Here is a 24,771-nt window from a genome sequence, read left to right as displayed (position 1 = left end):
GTAAGGTTGAAGACAGATTTATCATGTATTATATCCTATAGCAAATTGCTCTATACACCAGTTTTCCATGTTGGAAACTTTACAGGTTGATGCTCTCCATTTATGAATTAGATAACCCAAAGGCTAAATAATGATTTATGTAGTGAAAGAGAAAGATGCTGTTTGCCTAAAGTTTATATTTTTTTTGCAAGTTACAAGGAAACTTAGTTGATATAGGGAACACTTTGGGGCCAACATATTCATCCTTGCACTTTATCTGTTATTTAGCACAGAAGTATTATATAGCATACAGTCCTTATCCATCATTCATGTGTACCACATGCTCTAGGACCACTCAATGCCCATTTTTGATGACAGACTAAAGCTTAAGAACATGGCTCTTACCCAATCTCAATACTCTCAGAGTAACTCTAAGGGATTCTAGGGCAGTTATTGAATACTGTAACTTACAAGCCCCCACAAATGTTCTTCTTCCCTTGATTATCAATTGATATCAATTAGCCAAACTGAATTTCATTTTAGAAAGAGATATACTTAGAAGATGTGGTAATAACAGTTGTCACAAAATAGCATTTTCTCCCTCCTCAAATGTTTGTTATACACTCTCCTACAAGTACCTGGAGAATCTTAGGGGAAATGGACCCAAGCTTAAAGAACCCATATCACACAGAGAAAACTCATAGCTCCTGGTTGCTAAAAGTCCTTTTCTCCACTTTATGGGATACTAGTAAAGTTCCTTTTAGCTTAGTGTATCTTCTCTGTTGAGATTCTTCAAATGTCTTAAAGCTACCTTATTTCATTGTGTCTAGTTTGTCCTTGGCTCCCAACACAAACACTGTAACCTGTTCCAGGGATGATTCTAGGGGTAGGATGTTGATGGAAAGTACAGAATTCCAGGCTCTGTAAAGTTCATAAGACTGTCTTCTGGTCAAGGGAAAAGAGGAGAAGAGATGAAGGTCAAGGTCATGATTCTTCTCTCCCTTTCACTCCCAGTTGTTTTCTTCTCAGAAGTTTGTCAGACTTCCTTTATGCTGGCATACACTTAATCCTCTGGGTTCTGAAGTGCTTTACTATTTTTTTATCCATTCATATAGGTATCCATTTATTTTATTCATTTATTTTATAAAAGATATTCAGGGCATAACTAAGTTTCCTTAGTCAAGCTGAACACACTTTCTGTATGATTTCATTTCACTTCATCTAATGGCTATGATGGCTTTGAAATTTTCAAGGATTTTTCAAGCATAGTTGAAAACATAATGATTGATTGATACCTATTTTTTGTTTACAGCTACTTCATACCTCAGCTCACTTAGTCTTAACTCACAAAGGTATTGTAATATAACATCTTGTTGTTTATTTCAGAAAAGGTGGAATAATTTATGCTCAGTTGACTACCTTCCCTTCCCCCTTACAAATCTAAAATGTATGGTGCATATTCAGAGTCATGTGACCATAGGATGGAGGACTAGGCATTTTCTCTATCCTCATGACCTCCCAGATTTCTCCAAGGTAGAAATCATGCATAAGAAATGAAACTATTTCAGCTGTCTCAGTGATTTAGACCACCAAGATATCCAAATGATGTAAAAACTCAGTGAATTAAATGACATAAAAACTCAGTAACACAATGCTACCCCTTCCTCTTCCCAGTGCTGGGGAAAATTTAAAGGCAGAAACTCACTTGTACTGCAACAGCAGCAAAGCAGCATTCTTAATGTAACGGTACTTGGTCAAGGAACTGAGGAACATTGGGAACTGGAACAGGACAGTTCAGCACTTTACTAAACTTAATAGAAAGAACCCAGCATCCATATGGGGCCAGTTCTGTTCCTGTGGAAGTTATTTGGGGCAGAGATTGAGACAGATGAAATGTAAGTTGGCCCAGCTTGGAAGGAGGCTTTGAGATCCAGTATCAAGGGAAACTGCCATCAGAGGGGAAGGAATCAGAAAGTGAGCAATAGGAGATAATAATGAAAAAAGACAAAACTTGCCAAAGATCTCAGGAGGAAGAAAATTCAATTAAAGACTTTGTTCATAAGCAGATTAACAGGGAATATAGTAATAACAGAATAACTTTAGCTTCCAGATAAGCTAAAAGAGTACAGTCATCAAAGAATAAATATTGTAACACAAAGGAAAATGAATTAACACATGGCGAGGCAGAGGATCTTATGAATTCCTAAGCTATCATGGAACCACAGCAGGATGTTCCTGAATGGTTTAAAAAAGAAATAAGAATTTTGAAAGCAGAATTTATGACCTTAGCAACAGAAATAATGGACAGAATAGAAAAATTTGAATTCACAGTGGCAAGTCTCTCCAAAAAAACAGAAAAAGAGAATAATGGAATTCAGATTCATAGAAGTGAAGGATAATTTGGAAGAAAAGAACAAAAATCGATAAAGTTAAAGGAAAAAATGGCATCCATATAAATAAAACATACTGATCTTGAAAATAGGATGCATAAAGACAACTTAAGAATTACAGATCTCTCAGAAGAACAAAAGTCAGAAAACCTGAACATTATAAGAAAATTGTCCAGAGCTTCTGAACACAGAGAATATTGTGCCTATCTATCAAATGAGATGATATTTGTAAAGCTCCCAGAACAGTGCCTGGCACATAGAAGGTACTTAATAAATGCCTGTCCTTCCAACCCCACCCCCTTTACCAATTTGAAATAATCTACAAATCTCTTCCAGGAAAAAAAAATATTCTCTCTCTCTCTCTCTCTCTCTCTCTCTCTCTCTCTCTCTCTCTCTCTCTCTCTCTCTCTCTCTCTCTCTCTCCCCCTCTCCCCCTCTCTCTCTACCTCTCTAGCTCTCTCTCTCTCTCTCTCTCTCTCTTTCCCTCCCTCTCCAAAACAGATGGTTGTTAAATATGAGATTTCCACTGTCAACAAATTAATCAAGCAACCAGGAGAAACAGCTTTAAATATAATAAGAAAATGAAATCATAAAGGAATAGAAATATAAAGGAAACGAAATTTGAGTAATACAAGGTATTTTGTACCCACCAGAAATCGCAGGAGGAAATGTAATGTGTTACAAAGAGCAAAGAAACTCAAGAGGCCATCCAGCATGACCTAGCTTGCTAACTTGAGCCTGAGAATTAATTTTTAAAAAGATGGACATTCAATAAAGAGACATTCAAAGCGTTAATTTGTATTTTTTGTATTTTATTTTTACCTCTATTAAATTTTTTAAATTTATTTTTAGTTTTCAGCATTCATTTCCACAAGATTTTGAGTTACAAATTTTCCTTCCATCTCTACCCTTTCCCCCATCCCAAGGTGGCATGTATTCTGATTGTCCTCCTTTCTATCACCCCCTTTGACCCTCCCCCATCCTCTTTCTCCTTACTTTCTTGTGAGGCAAGATAGATTTCTATACCCCATTGCCTATATATCCTATTTCCCAGTTAAAGCATTAATTTTTTAAAAGATGGACATTCAGACCCTTTCTAGGGGGGAAAACATACCTAAGCAAGATTATTTGTTTCTGAAACACTCCCAAACAACCAAAGTACAAGAAAGGTAAACAAATGCAGTAATCAAGGACAACGGCAACAAAGGAACAATGGGTAGACCTTTAAGAAAGTTTTTTCTGACAGTATAGAAAAAGTCAAGGATGAAAGCAGAAGGCACATAGAGGTGATGGTTAACAAACAGCCCTGAAATGTTATGGAGGAAGTCTCATAACGCCCCACGTGCAATGTGTGTGTGTGTGTGTGTAGGATGCCTCAGAGAGGAGAGGGGGATATTCAAGAATACCCTCATCAAGTCAAAGGCTTAACAGTAAAGAAATACAAGAAAATACATCCTGTCATTTTTTCAGGAAAAGAGAGCCTCTGGGAGAATGGATGGTGAGGCAAAAAGAGGGACTGAAACAAGGAGAGGCGGTGGAGGGAATCGTTCAACCATGTTCTTGGCAAAGATCCTAGAGTCTTTTGACATTGTCTTCTCTAGCTCATTCTTACAGATGAGGAGAGTGAGGCAAACAAAGTTAATTGACTTACACAGGATCCCACAAGCTAGTGAGTGCCTGAGGTCACATTTGAAATCAGCTCCTACTGACTTTAGGCCCAGCACTGTATCCACTGTGCTACCTACCTACCTAGGCAGGGGGTACCTACCTCTGGTCAGTGCTTCCATGAGGGAAGAGAGAGATTCTGAAAAGGGAAATGGGAACCTTACGATGGATATAATCTTCAGGAATTCGGTGCTTAGAAACACTACTCATTGTGCTTCAGGAGAAGGAGAATTAGAGGTCCTGGGAGCAACTAACCCACAGAAGAATGGGAGGGCATGGACCTAGTGGGGAGATTGTGTGACAGAGGGGGAAAAATAACCATGGAGAGGCCAAGAGTTAATAATGAAGCCCAAAATAAGGTAGTCCCAAATAGCTGCTTAGAAATGTAATTCCATGAGGAATATTGAGGATAAAGGAGTAACTGTAAGAACCATGAATCAGAATAAAACTGTAATAGAAAGTAATGATAAATGATGAACAAAGTGAAGGAAAGATTCTTTTTAGGAAAACTTGCAAAAATTGAAATTGTAAAAGTTTAAATAACAAGCTAAAGGGCAGGAAAGGAAGGGGAATTTTATTGGACTATTCAACTGAGAGGGGAAAAGAGGGAGGATGAATACAATAAATACATAAAAGCAAGAAAAAAGAAACTAACAAGGTAAGCAAAACTAAGGGAAAAGACAGAAAATTGGGGAGGGGGCACCTTAGGGGTAAGGAGAGAACTAGTGGGAATGAGGTTGCTTTAAAATAGATTAGGCCCAAATAACTAAAGACAAAAGGCATTGTGCTTGGGGAGAAAGAGGGGAAAACATCCTTGTGTGTGTGTGTGTGTGTGTATGTGTGTGTATGAGAAACAAAATATAAACCTAATTCTTATAACTCAGATGTAAAATGGATTAAACAATTCCATTACCGTTTACAAGAAACATATGTAAAAACAAAGTTAATCACAGAATAAAAATTAAAGGCCAGGAAAAAAATTTACTATGCATTAGGTTATCAAAATAAAAATGAACATTCATAACATAAAAATGGATTAACAAGGAAACTACATTGTATTTAAAGGAACCATAGGAAACAAACCAGTATCAATATTAAACTTGTTTAAAGTCAGTATCTAAATTAATAAAAGAAAAATTAACAGAACCCTTAAGAAGACATAGGCAGTGATCCAATAGTTGCATGAGATTTCAGTGCCCCTCACTGTTTTTGAATAATTCTAACAGTCATTTGTATTTGTAAGAAATTATGCATATGATAAATATGCATGGCAATCTCTACATGAACTGATTTCAGAGTGAATTAAGCAGAGCCAAGAAAGCAGCATACACAATGACTACAGCTGTGTAAACAAACAAAAAAAACCAACCATGAAAAGAAATCAAAAGTCAGTGTTTCAAAATTATAAAGAACAAGCATGGCTGGAAAAAAAAGATAGGAGAAGACAACCTCATCCTCTCCTTTTGCACAAGCGTTCATTGCATAGTTTTTTGTTTGGGTTTTTTTGGATATGTTTATCAGTTGTACTGATTTTTTTCCTCTTTTTTTCCTTCTGATTTTTCCTTCTGATCTTTGAAACCCCTCAAGGCCTTAGTGAAGTTAGAAGTCTATATGCTGGGATGAGAATTAATAAATTATCCTGTATTTTCTTCCCATTATGTTTCTCTCTGGACTAATCTTATCAAATAGCAGCTTTGAGCTTGGGATTTTCTCAAGAGAAGCAGTCTTGGTTTATATAGGTATCATAGATTTCACTTTCCCTGACGCTGTGAATCTTCCCTCTTGTCAATACCCCATCTGTGGCCACATTGTCAGTAGCTGTGAAGAAGGGGAAGTGAAGTGAAGATAAGAAGTGAAACATTCAAAATTGCCCCAAAATCATCTTCCTCCTCCCCTTCCCCAAGTTTTCCCCTTGACCTTTTCCCACTATAGTAATCCATGACAGTAAAAAGAAAGAAAACTTTTATTATTTCTCAGTATCTCAGTACCTTGCCTTGCCCTCACACAACCCCTTCCCCAGGCAACAGAAGCTAGTACTGTGAAGCTTTGGCGACCCCTACTTTTGCTGTTGGGGCTGCGCAGTTTAATTCTATGCATCTACACATACACACGTATTTACCTGCTATGTGCTAGGCACTGGGGAATACAGAAGTTTAAAATCTCATAACTGCTACCCTCAAGGAGCAGACATTCCCCTGTGCCTTGTTGTCAAAGAATAGATATTCTTGGGAATCAGATTTAGAATTCTAAATATACTGTGCCCTAACACAGTTCAGATACATTATTGGTTAAATAGATTTTGTGAAAAGGTCTGGGAACCTGACCCTCCCACTTAATGGAAATAGTGAACTTTTATAATATCTTCTTTCTACAGCGTCCCATAATCTCAATTTGTTGGGGCCACCGGGACTCACGCCTACTTATGGCATCTGGACCTGCCTTGTATGTGGTTCGTGTAGAACACCGGGTCTCTAGTCTTCAACTCCTGTGCCAGCAGGCTATTGCCAGCTCCATTAGGGATGACAAGGATATCAGCAAGTTAACCTTGCCACCAAGGCTGTGCTCATACCTCACTACTGCCTTCATTCCAACAATTAAGGTAAAGCAAACTTAACACCTCACTCCCTTGATATACACACCTTGTTCTGCTTTCCTCCACACCCTCTCCAAACAAGCATGCTAATCAAAGGCAGAGACAGCTGATGGAAGAAAGAAAGTAGACCCACCTGCTGAAGCTGGCTAAAGGGCAAATTAAAATGGAAAGCAGGGGGCAAAGGGACTGTAGCAAAGTCCTACTTCATTTTCCCTACTTACTGCATTTAATCTCAGTGTTAATCCTTACTTCTCATGAAGCAGCTGGGTTGCACAGTAGTAAACTGCTGGACTTGGAGTCAAGAAAACTTGAGTTCAGATCCTGCACTTAATGTCTGTGCCCCTGGGAAAGTGATTTAACCTCTCTCTGTCTCAAGTTCCTCATCTTTAAAATAAGGATGATAAGAGCATCTTCCTCACGGGGTGGTTGTGAGGTTCAGATGGTGAAGTAGGAAGTGTAATTTTGTAGAATTTTATAGTCTTTTTATAGAAGAGGAAGCAGAGATCCAGGTAAGGACTCAAATAGAAAATGTAAGAAAGAACTTTCCTCAGTGCAAGGACTTATGATGAAACATGCTTCCCATATCTTTTCAGAGGGCTGATGTCCTTAAAATGAAGATTGAGACACGCATGGGCAATATGGGAAATTGTTTTGTCTATGCTAATTTGTTAGGAGCATTTTATTTTTCCTTTTTTAAATCATTTAATTGGGGTTTGTAGGAGTGTGAGGGAGAGAAAAGAGATGCTTGTCACCTGGGAAAAAAGAAAGGATAAGAACTGGGATTTAAACTCCTGATTAAAAATCTAGCCCCCTTTCCCCTTTTCCATGTTGTCCCTTTTATATCTTATGTTCAAGTTAACATTCATAACAGCTGTCACCGTCTTATTACCTTACCTTCCCCAAAGAAATTGAAGTGCATAACTGAATGTGTTAAGTTATATTGCTGACTGACACCCTATAAAGATTTTAAAATACAATTTTTATCTTTTGCCATCTCAGCACAGTTGATGCTTGTATTCTGGCCAGTACTTGAAATCTTAGCATCGGAATTTTTTTTGTCAGAAATGGAGGAATGGCAGTCAATGTTATCAATAATGAAAAAGGAATTTCTTTTCAAAAAGAAACTATTTTGATCTTAATTTTCTTTCTTTTGTCTCCCTTCACTAAAGTAACACCTGTTCTTACCTGTGTTCACCTTTAGCCCCCTATCCCAGACCCCAACAACATGAGAGACTTTGTCAGCTACCCAACTGCCGGTAACGAAAGACTCCATTGCACCATGAAACGGACCGAGGATGACCCAGAAGTCGGGGGCCCTTGTTATACACTCTACTTGGAATATCTTGGTGGATTAGTGCCCATCCTGAAAGGGCGTCGTATTAGCAAGCTTCGACCAGAATTTGTCATCATGGATCCAAAAACAGATGGCAAAACAGGTGGGATGCCTTTGGGGGGAGGGTATTTTTAAGAACCTTAAAGAGTTATATAATGTTTGTAAAAAATGTTATTCTAATATAGGGTCATAGGAAATTACTCTGTTTAGAATATAAAAGTATTTATTTATAAAAGTTAAGTTCTTGGTGAATAAGGACAAAAAAAATCACTAAAGCAAGAGCATAAATCTCTCCTTTTCCATTTTCAGGCCTGTGAATCTAACCTTTTTAAAAAAAATTTATAGCACTAAAATGTAATACATGGTCTCTGATCAAGAGTTTCTTTGGATATAGTTGTAGAAAATTAGAGTTTGATACACCCTCTTTTTCATCAGGTTTACATTTTCATATTCCCCTTAGGTATATTTTAATTATTGGAAGTATTGTGCCTATTCAGCACTGCCTTTGATAGTATCTATAAAAACTATTCTGCTCTAGAATTATTGCCAAAGTTTGGCTAGAATGATTTAATATTATTTTCCGTGTAAACTTGATTTTCAGGTTCTTTGTACACTCTAATTTTTAAAGTTCAATTGGAGAATACTGGTTTTTAAAATTAGTTGTTGTTCATTCATTCACTTGTGTTTGACTCTTCTGACTCCATGGACCATACTGTCCAAGGGTTTTTCTTGGCAGGGATACTGGAATGGTTTGCCATTTCCTTCTCTAGTGGATTAAGGCAAACAGAGGTTAAGTGACTTACCTGGGGTCCCACAGCTAGTGTCTAAGTTCAGCTCAGAACATAGGTCTTCCTGATTCCAGGACCAGTGCTCTATGCACTGAGCCATTCAGCTGCCTTTAAATGTAGTACCAATATGTAAATTCCTCAGCACAGCTAATTTTATTCAAACTTCGGTATACTTTTCTTTTAAGATTTTTTAAATTGCAGTTAGGGTCTAAGGAATGATGTTAAATGCCTAATAGCTTTTGCAGTTGCAAGAATTTTCTGATTAAAGAAGACAGTGGTTGTACAATAATAAAAATGGTGATATTATTTTGTATTTGAAATTCAAAACCAAGTTTTACTTTAGATGATTATTTGTCTTCTGAAATCAGAACCCAGAAATTCTTGTTTAGCAAAAAAAGTTTCTACAGAAAGTCTCTTTAGAGTTTATGAGATATAAATATGCTACGCCAATATAGAAAAGGAAATTGGTTCCCTCCTATCTATCTGGCCACTGCTTCATGGTCTCTCTTGCTGGATTATCATCCATATCTCATCTCCTATGTGTAAGTATAGAGCTTTCTTTTCTCTCAACCTTCTCTATCTTGGTGAGCTCATCAGCTTACATGTGTTCACCTCTCATTTTTATACAGCTGGCCTCCAGATCTATGTATTGAGCCCTAGCCTTTCCCTTGAGCTTCAGTACCACATCACCACCTGTCCATTGGGTGTTTCCAACTGTATATTTCAAACTTGTGTCTAAACAGAACAAATCATCGTTCCCCTCAAACCTTCCCCTCTTCTTGGACCCATCTCTGCTTAGGGCAGCACCATCTTTCCAATCTCCCAGGTTTGCAGCTTTAAACTCATTTTTGCCTCTCCCCTCTTCCTCACTCTTCATATCCTGTCATTTGCCAAAAAGATCTTTCATACTCATCTCCTCATTTCCATTTACTTGGCTACCATTCTTGTTCCAGGCCCTTATCATCTCTTACCTGGAACACATAGAAGGGAGAGGGATTCCTCTCCCTGAGTCTCTTAATCTTTTCTAGGAGGATTATGAACCTACACTTTTAGCACTGGTATCAATCGCTCGGCCATGGGAGAAATATAAACATACATTCAGTGCATCATTGTAGAATTATCCCTGCTCTCATTTTGGAAAGTGAGATCCTTAGTTATTGTCTTGCTAGAGAATTTCTCTGACTAATCACTTGTGTGTTTCTTTAACTCTAGAATTAATTTTCCTTCTTAACTTGTCAGCACCTCATTAACAATTTGACAGTCACATCTAGCTTACTTTTCACTAACCTCTTGCCTTCTCTTACCAACTCTTAGGAGAAGAATATTTTCCTTTGAGTTTTGCTAGGTTACTGCTACTGAATAAATATATCATAATGCAAAAATCATAGAGGAACAAACTTAGATTTTACTATACTTGAACACAGGTTCAGGATTCAGAAAAATAACTCTGATCAAGGAGCAGGATTTTTAGAGGACTTTTTAAAGACAAAAATATATATATTAGAGAGAGAGGTAATTTTTGACATCCAGCAACTTCACATATCCTCTTAGGTCATAAAAGTTGAACAAACTTAGTTAAATAGAATCATAATTTCATACATCCTCTAAGGAAACAGACCTGTTAAACAGACTCTATACATAAACTAAGTCAGGTTACAGATTAACATACACTTGGAGGGTTCACAATGGGCCCTTGAGAGGCAAGATTTAAGCATCTCAAAGATGGCTACAGTTGGAGAGAGTTGGGATCCTCAAATGAGGCAAGCCTTTACTCCCCTTTTAACTTATTTTCTGAGAAATGTTTGAGGCCTTAAGTAAATTTTCACATTTCATGGGGCAGGTTTCAGCCAGCTCATTAACCTCCTAAGAGAAACAGTCGTTAACTCCCCTCCTTCATAATATAAATTAATAAAAAGAAATAAATAATTCTCATAACACAGCTGTATATCCTGTCCTGAGCCTTCACTCTTATCCTTTAGCTGAAATCCCTTATCACTCTGTACCTCCTCTTCCTTTTCATGTCCTTCTGCACTAATATTTTTCCATTTCCCTAGTCTTCTTCGGTCCTAGTCCTTCTCTTTCTTTAGTTCTAACCCTTTTTCACTTAGAGTCCTTATTTTAATTTTTCTTCAATTTCTGCTAAATTCTCCCAGATTTTCCCTCCCCATATTCAGGTTCTGCCCTTCAAAATTCCATAGCCTTTCTAAATGCTTTCACAGTTCCTTTTTCTTCTTCAGCTTCTTCTCCTCTTGTTCCTTCTCCCGTGGAAGCTGGAGTGTGTATTTAAGACTCACAAAGCTTATGAATTAAATTTTTGCATTTTGTCTGCTGAAAATATACAAAACCTAAAGCAGGCGAATTCGGATTCAGTGATGAATTTGATTTGAACAATGTTGATTCAACCTTTGAAAAGTGAGACAACAAATTGCAGACCCTCATTTGGACTTACAAGGGGAGGAAAATCTGGGTTAAACAGGGGTGACCCCAAAGGTCCTTGGTCTTAGAAACTACCCTTCCCAGCACTTTTTTTTTGTCAATTCTTTCAAGCTAAGAAGGGAGGCTTAAAATTCAAATGTCCCAAGAGACCTATCAGTCATTTGCATCTTACCATGAAAAGTAAAAAAAAAAAAAATAGAATCACCTATTTTTGTTTTATTTTCCTCCTAAGGCTGCTCTAAGGTTTAGTCTTTGAGATAATGGCAGTCTTAATTTCCAGTGAGTACTTTAGGGGATGACAAACCTGAGTGAGCTGCAAAAAATGAAATGGATAGCTTTAGACTGTACTGGAGATGTGGAGGTAGTCCATACAGTGCAGAAAGGGTGGTGGGAAGGGTACCGGAGACAATCTAAATAAACGATATAATTTTGCTCAGGGTTCCTTCCACTGAAAATCATCCTTCCGCACTGCCTTTTCCTCAATAAGTTTTTTACTTAGCCCAAGGATACCCATCTAGCAAGGTGATTTGGAATTGGCTGGACAGAGTAACCTTAGAGGACCTGACTCCTTCCAGTGCTCAGGTCTATTTAAGCCTTCTGTACAAATATCTCCCTATAATTACGACCTCAAATCATACAGGTTGGACCTGCTGCCATTCCAGCTTCATTTTCAGCAATTAGTTTCATTGTTCTTTTCATAATTAGTTATGTTATAAATAAATACATCCTCAATTCCTTGAGAATCCTTGAATTTGACCCTTTTTTTCTTTTCATCTTTAACATGCTTGGGACGCAATAAAATCTTACACAACATTTAACAGAGAGCAAGCTCTCTGGGGCCAGACCTGAAGTCTCCATTGGTCCTAGAATTAGTGAAAATTTCAAGGAAGTGTCTGACAGCCAGATGTGAACTCAATTGAGTATCTCTTAGACTCTTGAGTCACAATAGACAGTCCAGCCATTTTGGTTCCAGCAGTTAACAGAATAAAACTGCCATACTATTTTGCACATTCTGTGAGGCATTAAATTGAAATCACCACCCTCATTCCCCAGAGAATATACCCTTCTCTACATCCAGCCTTAGTAAGTGAAAGGACTTATCTTATGGAGATAATCTGTTGGACACTTAATAAATATTTTTTTGAATAGAGTGCAATCATAACATTACCATAATATCACTTAAATTTGGTGTGGTATTCTATCTTCTCAGATGAAATCTATGGAAACAGTTTGATTTCTACCATGATTGACAGCTGTAACTGTTCAGACTCCAGCGATATTGAGCTGAGTGATGATTGGGCTGCCAAGAAATCTCCCAAAATCTCCAGGGCTAGCAAATCACCTAAACTCCCCCGGTAAGATTTTGTGTGTCTTCTTGTGTATGTATCTCTCTCTCTGTGTATTCAGATATATATATATATATATATATATATATATATATTCAAACATCGTTACTTGTCATTGTAATTGTCACAGCCGTTACAGCAAAGAGTGGACAAGGGCTGGGGTAGGGAAAGATTTTTTTATAAGATCTTTCATTAGAAAGATTCTACCAGATGAAATAAGAGCTTTGGGGTTTTTTTCCCCCTTATACAGAGAAGTCACTCAGGAAACCTATCTAGCCCTTGAAACTCTTCTCTGTAGTTACTAGTGAGAATGACGATATAGGAATACTCCTTTGACTCAAACTAGAAACAAAGATAGGGCATGATTTGTCTAACATTATAGAGAATATTTAGATGAAATGCCAATAACCCTCTAACTGAAAGAAATATATTGAAAAGAAAAATGTTTAGTGGCTGCTGCCTTCCTAAGGAGTTGTCTTAAAGACTGACAATGCATTGTGGTAATGAGTGCAGTTAGTGGAAAGAGCAAAGCAATGGGAGTTAGGAGACCTGGGCTTTTGCTCCATCTCTGCTGCTAACTAGCTGTGTGATTGTGAACAGCAAGTTAATTACCTTCACTGGGTCTTAGTTTTCTTATTTGTTGAAATGGAAGGATTGTACTAGATGTTCACAAAAATCCTTTCCTGTTCTAAAATGCTCTGACATCATCAGTATGGTGCTTGATCTCATGGTGTAGGCATTTCACCCCTTAATAACGCATCTTTCCCACCTAAATGAGACACTACCATAACATAGTTATACCTTTTTTGTAAGCCTTCGTTACCTTATTTTACAGACTCATGACCACATGCTATAATAGATAGAGTGCTAGAATTTTGAGTCAGATCATCAGGATTCAAAGCCTTGCCCAGAAACTCACTAGCTGTATGATAAAGGACAAGTCACTTAGCCTCTTGGAACCTCAGTTTCTCCATCTGCAAAATGGAAATACTATTGGCACTACATACTTCACAGGACTGTTATGAGGAAAGCACGTTGCTTTTCTTAAGGCATTATGTATTGAATTGTTATAGCTGCCAAACAATTAAACAAAGCAACCTCTTCTATTGTATTTTGTAACTATTAATTTTAAACTTTATAACATTTTCTTAGAGAAAGATTCTCATTAAATGCTGTTATGTTCACGTTTTAATGAAGAAACTAGTTCTCAGGGATTTGCTTAAATGTGTTGCTAGGAGTAAAAAACTATTAATTCAGTCTGTTAAAATCAAGAATGTTGCATAAAGTATCAGTGTAACAATGAAGGACATAAATTTTTGGTTTATGTTCTTTTTCTATACTAATGAGAGTAAATGTCTTCCTGCCACATTCTTCCTCATTTTCTTCAATTCTGTTTTTGTGTGGTATTCCCACATACATGTACATACATACATATGTATGTGTGCTTTCCCAGGATCGCACAGCTAGTAGGCATCTAAGGTCATATTTTTAACTGAGGGCTTTCCAGGCCCGGTGCTTATCCACTATGCCATCTAGTATCAATACATCTTGGAAGGAATTGTAGATGTCATGTATTTGGATATAAGTTAGTCATTGTTTTCTTTTCTTCCTCATAAAGCATAGGAAATAGGATACCATGCCACTGATATAGTTTGTTAAATTGAGAGCCTAGCCTTTAGGACTGACCATAGATGAGAAAAAGAAATGATCATTTAAGATGGGAAGAGGGGATTAAAAGTCACAATTTGTAGATTTGAGGCAAGTATTTGATAAGTGATTGTGTAGTTTAAATATTTCTACCTGTGAATGTCTGATCATATTTAACCCTGCTTTCTGGCAGAATCAACATTGAAGCCCGAAAATCTCCAAAGTTATCCCGAGCTGCTCAAGAGATATCCAGGTCCCCAAGGTTACCAATTAGGAAACCTTCAATTGGCTCACCAAGCCTAACTCGGAGAGAGTTTCCATTAGAAGATATCACTCAGGTAGTGTATACCTTCCAGGCTTACATTGTCTTTTTGTGTCCATAACACCTGCCTGATTTCATTAAACTTGACATACTTCTTTTAGTTTGCTTCTGTTTTTTACTTGCTGATTGCTGGTGAGGTGGAGAGAGGTAATTTATGGACATTACAGTATCAGTAAGTCTCAGAAACGATCAAAGATAAAATGTGTTCAACGAGTGAGATGCTGTCTTTCCTCTAGCCCTTCCATTTCTAGGTTGCAAGTGACAGGGTGACCACAAGGAAAGTAGTGATGTTAAATGTTCTTTGAGTAGAAGATAACTAATCAAATCTAGCTAATAGTTACAGAAGCAGACTGGCCCTTCACCTGCACTTACAAAGTGGGAAGTCAGATTGTTGTCTTATAAGAAGATCAGCAATGTAGTATGTGTGTTATTTAATAGAGATGTAGACTTACTAATAAAGATTTATTATGTAATATTAAATCCGAGCAGTTTTCAGTGGGGAAGTAGGCTCCAAAGTCACGATATGTCTCCTGGCTGATTTTTCAGATAGAGTTACAGTGGCCAGCTAAAGCAAAAGTGGAAAAGACAGCACAGTAAGATTAAAGATAAGTTCCCAAATAAGGTATTTTTCTCTTTGCTCCAGAGAAAAAAGGGATTCTCCTGTGTTACTTAGCATACTTCAGCCCTGAAAAGGAAATGCTTATATGAGAAAATATTAGAGAGTTGATGTTTGTTCTGAGAAATGCTTTGCTTTTAAAATTGATTATAGTATTCAATGCTCCTGGCAAATGATAAAATAATAAATCAGTTTGTGATTCTTCTTTTCTTTTCTTCACAGCACAACTATCTTGCTCAGGTTACATCTAATATCTGGGGAACCAAATTTAAGATTGTAGGTTTGGCTACTTTCCTGCCAACTAACCTTGGTGCAGGTAAAAATTTATTCGATGTTCTCTGTCTGTTAACCTACACATCTGGTTTTGAAATGGAAAATGGACTTCTATGCCACTGTTCAGTCTTAAGCTGGTGGCACAATCAATCGAAAATTGGAACTGGAGTCAAGAAGAGCTGAGTTCAAATCCAGCCTCAGACAATTACTGACTCTGTGACCCTGGGCAAGTCACTTAACCTTTTGCCTCAGTTTCATCTCCTATAAAATGGGGATAATAACAGTACTTACCTCACAGGGTTGTTGATGAAGATTAAATGAGATTGTATTTGTAAAGTGCTTAGCAAATGCCTGGCACAAAGTAGGCATTGCATAAATGCTTATTCCTTTCCTTTGAGGTAATATAGTTTCTCAAAACTCTCATATTATAAAAGAGGATGATGTAAATTGATTTTAGAAAAGGCTTTTTTTGGCTATTAGACTTTTCATTTTTTGATATTTGATTATGGTTAAAATAACAGAAACAATATCCTATTAAAGCTACAAGAAAGTTCTGGATTTTACTTATTTTTTGAACGTTTGTTTTTGATACCTTCATGGTACTGATATCTCCAACTCATAAGTCGAAAGAAACCCAATAGTAGAGAAAGTAAGAAAGATATCTTGGCGCTAAAGAGCAAACAGTGCTAGAAGGATTATATGGCCAATTAGTATTAAATCCCATGGTAGCGATTCTTAATAAATACAGTCTTGAGCTTGATAAATTAATCTTCTTAGGGACAAATTATATCATCTTTGCCTTAGATGTTGTCTAAGGGAAAGAGTGAAAACTTACCCAAGGGTCACTGAATAAATTAAAGACAAAATTGGACTAGAGAACATAGATCTCAGGCACATTATTTGCTCATCTACCTTGTCTCCATTGATTGCTTCATTAATAATAATAAATAGGTGTGTACATTAAGTATAAAGATTTATGCCAAAGGATCATTTTTAGGGCAATTTAATACTAACATGTAGCAAAGCGGTGCAGTGGATAGAGTGTGGGCCTGGACTCAGGAAGATCTAAGTTCAAATCTAGCCCCAGACACTTACCAACTGTGTGACCCTGGGCAAGTCACTTACCCCGTTTGCCTCAGTTTCCTCATCTATAAAATGAGCTAGAGAAGGAAATGGCAAACTACTCCCATATCTTTGACAAGAAAACTCCAAAAGGGGTCACAAAGAATTGGACATGACTGAAACAAGTGAACAACAACAAATCCTAACACAGGTCTCTCTTTGGTTTGAGAAATCATATTGACAAGCATTATTATTCTTTGTTGCATTGTCACTCAAGAATGTGTAGGTCTTCATTGAAGTATAACATGATACCATATTACCACAGTTCTCAAGTGGAAGACTGACTCCTATTTGGTCTTAATAAGCTATCTATAACTTTTTAAAATGTTTTATTGATGCCTTTTGTTTTTATTTTAGATATTTTAGTTTAATTTTAGTTTTTAAATATTATCCAATATCTCCTATAGAACTTTCTCTTTTAACAAAGAATAAGCAAAACATCTTTCTAGCACCTCCATCTGATGGTATATGTAGCATTTTGTACCCTTAATCTTTGGTATTATCTTGATGATATCTTCTAGAATATCTTCTAGGGACTATTGTATTTATCCAAATTGTGTTATCTTAAAGTTGTTTTCATTTACACTATTGAGTCATTATTGTTATTGTTCTTTTGGTTCTGCTTTCTTCTTATTAGTTTTGTTCAGTGTGGTTTTCAAATCCTAAGTCTATCTTAGGAGAACTAGCTTCCAGCATAATTAAAGCCTATAAGCCTATTTTCATAAATCAGGTGTTACTCTCTCTGCATTCATCTTCATATGTTATGGACAGTTGAAGCACAGGAAAAGAAAGGACAAAGAAATCATTTGAAACTATTTTGCCCAATTATGTCAATAAATCTCATAAATAAGATAAAATGATTTTACAAGACTATAAAATACCCAAATTAATTAAGAAATAGAGAATTTAGACAGCCCAGTCTTTAAAAAAAAAGAGAGAGAAAATAAATTATAGATAAATTCTTCAAAAAAAATCCCAGGACAGATGATCTTACAAATGAATTCTATCAGACATGCAAAGGAAAATTATATAAAATGTTTGCAAAAATAGGAAAAGCTGTTATCCTACCAAAGTCCTTTTTTGAGACAAATATGGTCCTGATACCTAAACCAGGGAGCAAGAAATTAGAAAAAAAAACTGTAGATCATCATCCTGAATATTGATAGGAAAATGCTGAATAAAAAATTAAAATTTTAAAAATTTTAAAATGTAAGCAAAGTGGCTACAATAACACACTATTTTGGTGTTGGATTTAAACCAGAAATGCAAGGTTAGTTCAATAATAGGAAAATTATAAATATGATAAGCTATATTAATTACAATAGCACTCAGAATCATATTATTATAATAATAGATTTAGGAAGGACTTTTAACAAACTATAATACCCATTTGTATTAAAAATACTAGAAGATACTGGAATGAATAAGTGGACTTTTCCTAAATAGAGTAAATAGCATTGTTGGTAAAGGAAAATTGCTAAGAGACCTTTGCAATTAGATTGGGTAAAGTAAGGATGGCTGTTGTTCATCCTATTGCTTGAAGTGGTTTTATAAATGCTACTTATGCCAATAAGAAAAAGAATGAGAAAATACACATAGGCAGAGAAAAAATGAAATTATTACTTTTTTGCAGATGATCTGATTTACTTAAGAGAACCCTAGAGATTCAGTTAAAAATCAGCAGAAATAGTAACATTAGTGAAGTAGTAGGATATAAAATAATCCCATAGAACTCTTCAGCCTTTCTGATATTACCAACAAAACCCAGAAATGAGAGACAGAAAAAGACATTCTATTCAAAATAACTATAAAGTGTGTAGAATGTTTGGAAATCTACTCATCAAGATAGACACAGGAATTATACGAATACAACTACAAAACATTCTTTACAGAAATAAATACTTAAATAATTTGAGAAGAATTAATTGCTTTTGTTTATACCATGCTAATATAATAAAAATGACATAACTGCATAAATTAATTTGCAGAATCAACGCTATTCCTATCATCTACTAAGTGATTACTTTATACAACAAGACAAAATTATAACAAAATTCTTATAGAGGTGCCAAAAGGTCAAGAATCTTATGAGAACCAATTTTTTTTAAGTGGGAAGAAAGGGGACCTAAAAGTTCTAGATCTCAAACAATAATACAATGCTGTAGTTTTCTTTTTTATATATGTTTATTTATTTTTAGTTTTCAGCATTCACTTCCGTAAGTTTTAAATTTTCTCCCTCCCCTTTCTTTCCCCCCTCCCCAGTTTGGCATGCAATCTGATGTAGGCTCTACACATACATTCCTATTAAACATATTTTCACATTAGTCATGTTGTAAAGAAGAACTAGAACGAATGGGAGGAACCGTGAGAGAAAAAAAGCAAAGCAAAAAAAGAAAATAGTCTGCTTCACTCTGCATTCAGACTCCATATTTGTTTTTCTAGATGTGGATGGCATTTTCCATCATGAGTCTTTTGGAATTGTTTTAGGTCCTTGTATTGCTGTGAAGAGCTAAGTCTGTCAAAGTCCATCATTGCACACTGTGGCTGTTACTATATACCATGTTATCCTGGTTCTGCTCACTTCACTCAGCATCAATTCACATAAGTCTTTCCAGGTTTTTCGGAAATCTGCCTGCTCATCATTTCTTATAGCACAAGAGTATTCCATTATATTCATATACCACAACTTGTTCAGCCATTCCTCAATTGATGGGCATCCCCTCAACTTCCAGTTCTTGGCCCCCACAAAAAGAGCTGTTGTAAATATTTTTGTACATGTGGGTCCTTTTCCTATTTTTGTGATTTCTTTGGGACACAAATGCTGTAGTTTTCAAAATAACTTAGTACTCATATAAAAAAATATTTTAAGTATATAAGTGGAACAGATTAGGTATACAAGTTCCTAAAGCATAGTAACATAGTGTTTATTTAATAAACTGAGGGAAACTAACTACTAGAATAAGGACTCACTATTTGAACAAAAACTACTTGGAAAAATAGAAACCTGTCTGGAAGAACAGACTCAGAGCAATATCTCACACAACTTTAAATGAATGCCTGACCTAGTTATAAAAGATTATGTCATAAATTAGAGGATCAGGCAATAGAAATACCTTCCACAATGATGATTAAAGGAAAGATACTTAACCCAACAAGGGATAGCAGAGAGCTTAGGAGATAAAATTGAAATTTTTTTTATTATGTAACACTGAAAGTTTTTGTACAAATTGAATCAATGTAGTTAAAGTTAGAAGGGAAAGGAAAAGTATTTGTAGCAAATTTCTGAAATCCAAGACATACAGAGTCTAATATAAATACATAAGGTAAGATTTGTTCCCTAGTAGATTAGTGGTCAAAAGTTATAAATAAGCAAGCTGTAAAAGAAGAAATTCAAGTTATGAATTAACATGGGAAGAAATTACTAACAATAAGATAAATGCAAATTAAAACAGTTCTAAGGTTCCATTTCATCCCATCAAATTGGCAAGATGAGTAGAGGAGGGACTCAGGATAATATTGATACGTGTCCTGGCAGGTCATTACAGATTTTGACTGAATTACAATATTGTAATTACAGACTGACTTTGCATATTTTTCTGCTATGCCTAATTTACTTTAATCCTGTTTAAGAACCTGAGAGAAATTTCAGTTTCAAATTGTTAATTTATTGAACGTGAATTCACACTTCACAAAATACCAGTAATCAGTCCTGGGGTCATCCAGGTAGACACTACCTTGTTCAAAGGAGGGAAGACAATAGATGTTCAGAAAAATCTTGCCCACCACCTTAGTGCCACTTCTCTAGTCCTTCCTTCTGCTTCTGGGACTCATTCATTGTTGAGATGTGCCACTGAAAACCATTATTATGGCTTCAAAATATTACTCATGATACTTCCCACCAAAATTTTCCCTTTTTAGTGAGTTGCTGATGAAGCACACAGGAAGAACTTCTAGTATCTTCTAATTTAGACATTCTACCAAATTTAATCCAGTGTACAAAGTTCCAGGAGCAAACATTATCATACGTAGTAAAAAGCAACTCTAATACTAATGAGGTCTAGCCTATACTGTAATTTCCATGGTTTCCAATCTTTGTTAAACATAAATATGTATAATTATATTGCTGATTAGTTATTTTATTCTCTTACATCATTATCATCAAATCTCCAATTGATTTTGTACCTCTTAAAGTTTTGAATAATTTACCTAAGTTGTGTGTCTTCTTGTAAAATATTCTCGTGTTTGTTGTGAGACTAACAACTAGAACCACAATTTGTAGTTTGAATTCAGAGATCTAATTCATTATTGTCTCAAGTCCCATCATGGTCCAGTGCCAGAGCCAAGATTAGGAATCTTGCAGTTCTTTTATATGTGTTGGCTTAGAGTTAAAAGGAGTTAACAACCTTTCTCTTCTTATTCCCATGAATTTTCTAACACTTGGAAAGTGCTCATATGATTTGTCTCTGTTAATCATTGTATTCTTTCTTCCCATTAGTAATCTATAAAACCAGCCTGCTGCATCTTCAGCCTAGGCAGATGACCATATATCTCCCAGAAGTACGCAAGATTTCCATGGATTATATTAATTTACCTGTCTTCAACCCTAATGTTTTCAGTGAGGATGAAGATGATTTGCCAGGTACGCAAAATATAGTAGTTTCTGTATAGATGAATAGGTCTTACGAGTGGGTGTGTATTTGTAATTGTCTTTACTCCTTTCTCTCAATTGTTGAAGACACATTTTCTTTTTTAATAACAGTATGCCAAATGGAAACCTTACCCATGGATTTTAAAAGAGGGAAAATAATCTAACTCATTGTAAATTACAGCATATATTAATGTTCATGATAGATTTATAGTCTTGTAGAAAGCCATAAGATGTCCACACAGCAAGTATTTAGGCCATTTCAGTATCCAGTAGGTGTCATACAATGTCTTGTCTGCAGTAAAGAGAAGCTGTTAGAAGATGAAGATGAATGGGGGTGGGGATCATGAAAATGACACCTTACATCGTATAGGACTTTACTCCCCACAATAATCATACCATTTTATAGTTTACAAAGGGCTTTCCCCACAACAACCTTTTGAGGTAGATATTATAAGTAGTATTATCCTCCACTTCACAAATTCAATGATTAAGTGATTTATTCCTTCAAAAAACTGCTGAGAAATAGAGATGGTCTTTGGGCTTAGGTCTTCTGACTCCGAATCCACTTCCCCCTCCTACTAGAACATGTTGCCACCCTAAGCTCTTTCGTATCTAGCCCAATTAATCTGAAAAAAACTTTTTCAAAGGAAAAATATATAGATCTCTACTGAATAATAATTACACACAAAAACCACATTTTTTGGTTGACTGGACCTTCCATTAGCATGGGGAACTCCTAGTGAGAAAACTCCTTCCACCATTGCAGTTCAGTGCCTGCTCTTCAACTAATACCCTTAGAGACCTGCCCTAAGCATTGAGAAACTATGTGACTTGTCCTGAGACTCATGGGATGTATGTATCAGAGGTGAGAGTTGAACTCAGTTGTTCCTGACATCTAGGCCATCTCCATGTACTATGTAAGATCATGCTGCCTTACAAAATTACTTTATCAAAAATATATTTACTATGGACATTTTGTGTCAGTTATGATATTGATTTCTTCTGTGATTTCTCTCCTCATTTATCTCATTTTTATATTAAGGACCAAAGCCATTACTAGTTTTGTTCTCAGAAAACATCAACAGCCAGAGCCATTCTTCATCATACCCCATGTGGCTTCGGTTCATTTCCGTTACAGCTCCTACACTCAGGGCAGTGGTAGCAGCCATAGTACCACCTGCTGTCCTGACCGTGTCCTGTCCTCCCTCCATGTGGCTCTTGTTACTCATTTGTCAGGATATTTCAGCTTTTCCCTTCTCTTTTAAGGTAAAGAGAAAGAAAGGTCTCAATCATAGTCCCTGTAGTACTTGGATCAGGTTACACTCAGAGATTGCTGCCTAACCCTATAGGCATTCTTCCCAGCTACCCTCTAATTCCTTGGGTAAGGTGATGCTGCACTAGCTCAAGGGGAGATGATTAGTCTGAATTAGTAAAAGTTCCTATAAAGTGTTTTTAGAGAGATCATTAGGTAAACTTTAATTGGCTAATGTAGGGTTTCTTAAATGATCTGTCTTTAGTCGATCAAACATTTATTATATGCAAGGGGTACAAAGGCAAAAACAAAAGTTTCTGCCATCAAGGAGCTTATACATATACAAATAAATATAAAATATATGCAAATTAAATACAATATAGTTAAATTACTAAATGTTTATTATTAGTTGAGCAACTAGGTGGCATTGTGGATAAAGCTTTGGACTAAATTCAGGCAGTCCTGAGTTCAAATCATGACTTCAGTGCTTTCTAGTTGTCTGATTTTTTTTTTAATTTTTTTTTTATTTTTAGTTTACCACACACAGTTCTACATAATTTTGAGTTCCAGATTTTCTCCCCTCCCTCCTCCCTCCCTCCCCAAGGCGGCATGGAAGCTCATATAACTATCATGTATAAGTTTGCATTGAATTAATTTATACACTAGTCAAGTTGTGGAGAATAATTATGACCAATGGAATGAGTCATGAGAAAGACGAGACAGAACCAAAAAAAAAAAAACAACAAAAAAAAAATTTGTTGTCTAGTTGTCTGATTCTGGGCAAGTCACTTTACTTCTCTCTACCTCAATTTGCTTATCTGTAAAATGAAGATCATAATAGGACCTGCTTCCCAGGATTGTTGTAAGGGTAAAATAAGATAATGTTTATAAAGTGCTGTACGAACCTTAAAATGCTGTACATTAAAATGCTCTTATTGCTGCTGTTATCATTTGGGAGAGTGGCACTATTTAATTAATGGATGAAACTGATTTCAAATTGACCTTTTTTGTGTGTATTAAATCTAAAGTGCTCAAAAGCCCTAGAAAAATGGTGTTCTCGAATGAAGTAATATCGACAAGCGTTTATTAATATGTGCCAGACAGCATGCTAAACATTGGGGATACAAATAAAGTCAAAAACAGTCCCTTAAGGTGTTTAGTTTTTTTTTTTTTCAGAAAGCCCTTTCTTTCATAATTAGTGTAAAGGAAAACTTAAGTCTAGACACTAAATTATTGCTTATTTTGTATTAGTAACTCCTAATTAATTGGATTTTTCTACATACTTCTACATGATTTATTGTTTGGGATTTTTAAAAAATAGATGCCAGGTGTAGTGGCACATGCCTATATTCCCAGGTACCTGAAGCTGGTGGATCTCTCGAGCTCAGGAGTTGTGAGCTGCCAGTTGGGTGTTCACATTAAGTTTGGCATCACTATGAGCCCCAGTACTTCCAGCATGGATGAGATAGACCCAGTATTTTAAAAAAATTTTAATGAATATTGATATTACTTATTTTATTTAAAAAGCAAAAAATCAAACATAACTTTGCCTGCTGTCATAGATTTACAAATATTTTGATACTTTTTCCTTCAGTCCCCAAATAAGTTGTGGTTGCTGTGGCTTTATGATGTTTTTTAATGTTGTAGATATTGTTTGTATCATCATCGTCATCATCTTTTGTTACTGCTATCCATTGTTATCAGTTATGCCTCCACTAAAAGCCTACTTGGGTGGTGGGCTGTCTTAATCTGGAGGTGACCCTGGGTTCTCAAAAGCAGTGTCAGTGGAGCACAGGCTCTGAAAAGCCCTACCAAGCTGAAAAGGCTTCAGGTATCGACCTCTTGATGTACATGTTTTTTGTTGTCCAGAGATCAGTTTAGCAAAGTTGAGAGAAACTCATCCCAAGGTTAGCCTCATGCTGATGAATTTTTTTTTTGTCACAGCACGACTACTTACAGATTTATAGGGGATTGTGATGTATATCAGGGGAAGAAGTACCCCCATAGCAGAATTACAGATCCTTGAGGTTTTTGCAATTGTTAGTCCAAAGAGAAAGTAGCATATTGCCCCACGTGTAATGATGGTGAAAAGACAAAATAACTTCCGTCTCCTTTAGCAGAGAACCATGCCTACCCTAAACATTGCATACAGATAAGTAAATAAGATATATCTAGAGGAGAAGGACAGGGAAAATTAGGAAAAGAGGAGATTCCTTTTTTCCCCAAGAAGTACAAACATGCAGTGGTCAATTCTGAGGTCACACTGGCAACAACAACAAAGAGCAAATAGTATCAAAGAATTAAAAGATTAGTGTGAATTTTGTTAAACTAATCTACTTTCATCTAATTAATCTGTTTTGG

The 24,771-nt window shown here is 36.1% G+C and overlaps 1 protein-coding gene across 1 annotated transcript in view; it reads left to right on the top strand.

Moving 5' to 3' along the window:
- Positions 1-24,771, top strand: part of TULP4 (TUB like protein 4) — a 205,579-nt gene that overhangs the window by 168,521 nt on the left and 12,287 nt on the right. Inside the window, exons 7-12 of the mRNA XM_036766111.1 lie at positions 6,409-6,633; positions 7,829-8,063; positions 12,395-12,539; positions 14,371-14,515; positions 15,338-15,431; positions 21,006-21,149. Of these exons, the coding sequence (XP_036622006.1) occupies positions 6,409-6,633; positions 7,829-8,063; positions 12,395-12,539; positions 14,371-14,515; positions 15,338-15,431; positions 21,006-21,149 (988 nt within the window). The remainder of the gene's footprint in view (positions 1-6,408; positions 6,634-7,828; positions 8,064-12,394; positions 12,540-14,370; positions 14,516-15,337; positions 15,432-21,005; positions 21,150-24,771) is intronic.

This window comes from Trichosurus vulpecula, chromosome 7 (genome assembly GCF_011100635.1).
Source record: "Trichosurus vulpecula isolate mTriVul1 chromosome 7, mTriVul1.pri, whole genome shotgun sequence".
NCBI lineage: Eukaryota > Metazoa > Chordata > Mammalia > Diprotodontia > Phalangeridae > Trichosurus > Trichosurus vulpecula.
Note: the sequence above shows the minus strand (reverse complement) of the source record. Positions and strands in the feature narration are given on the sequence as shown.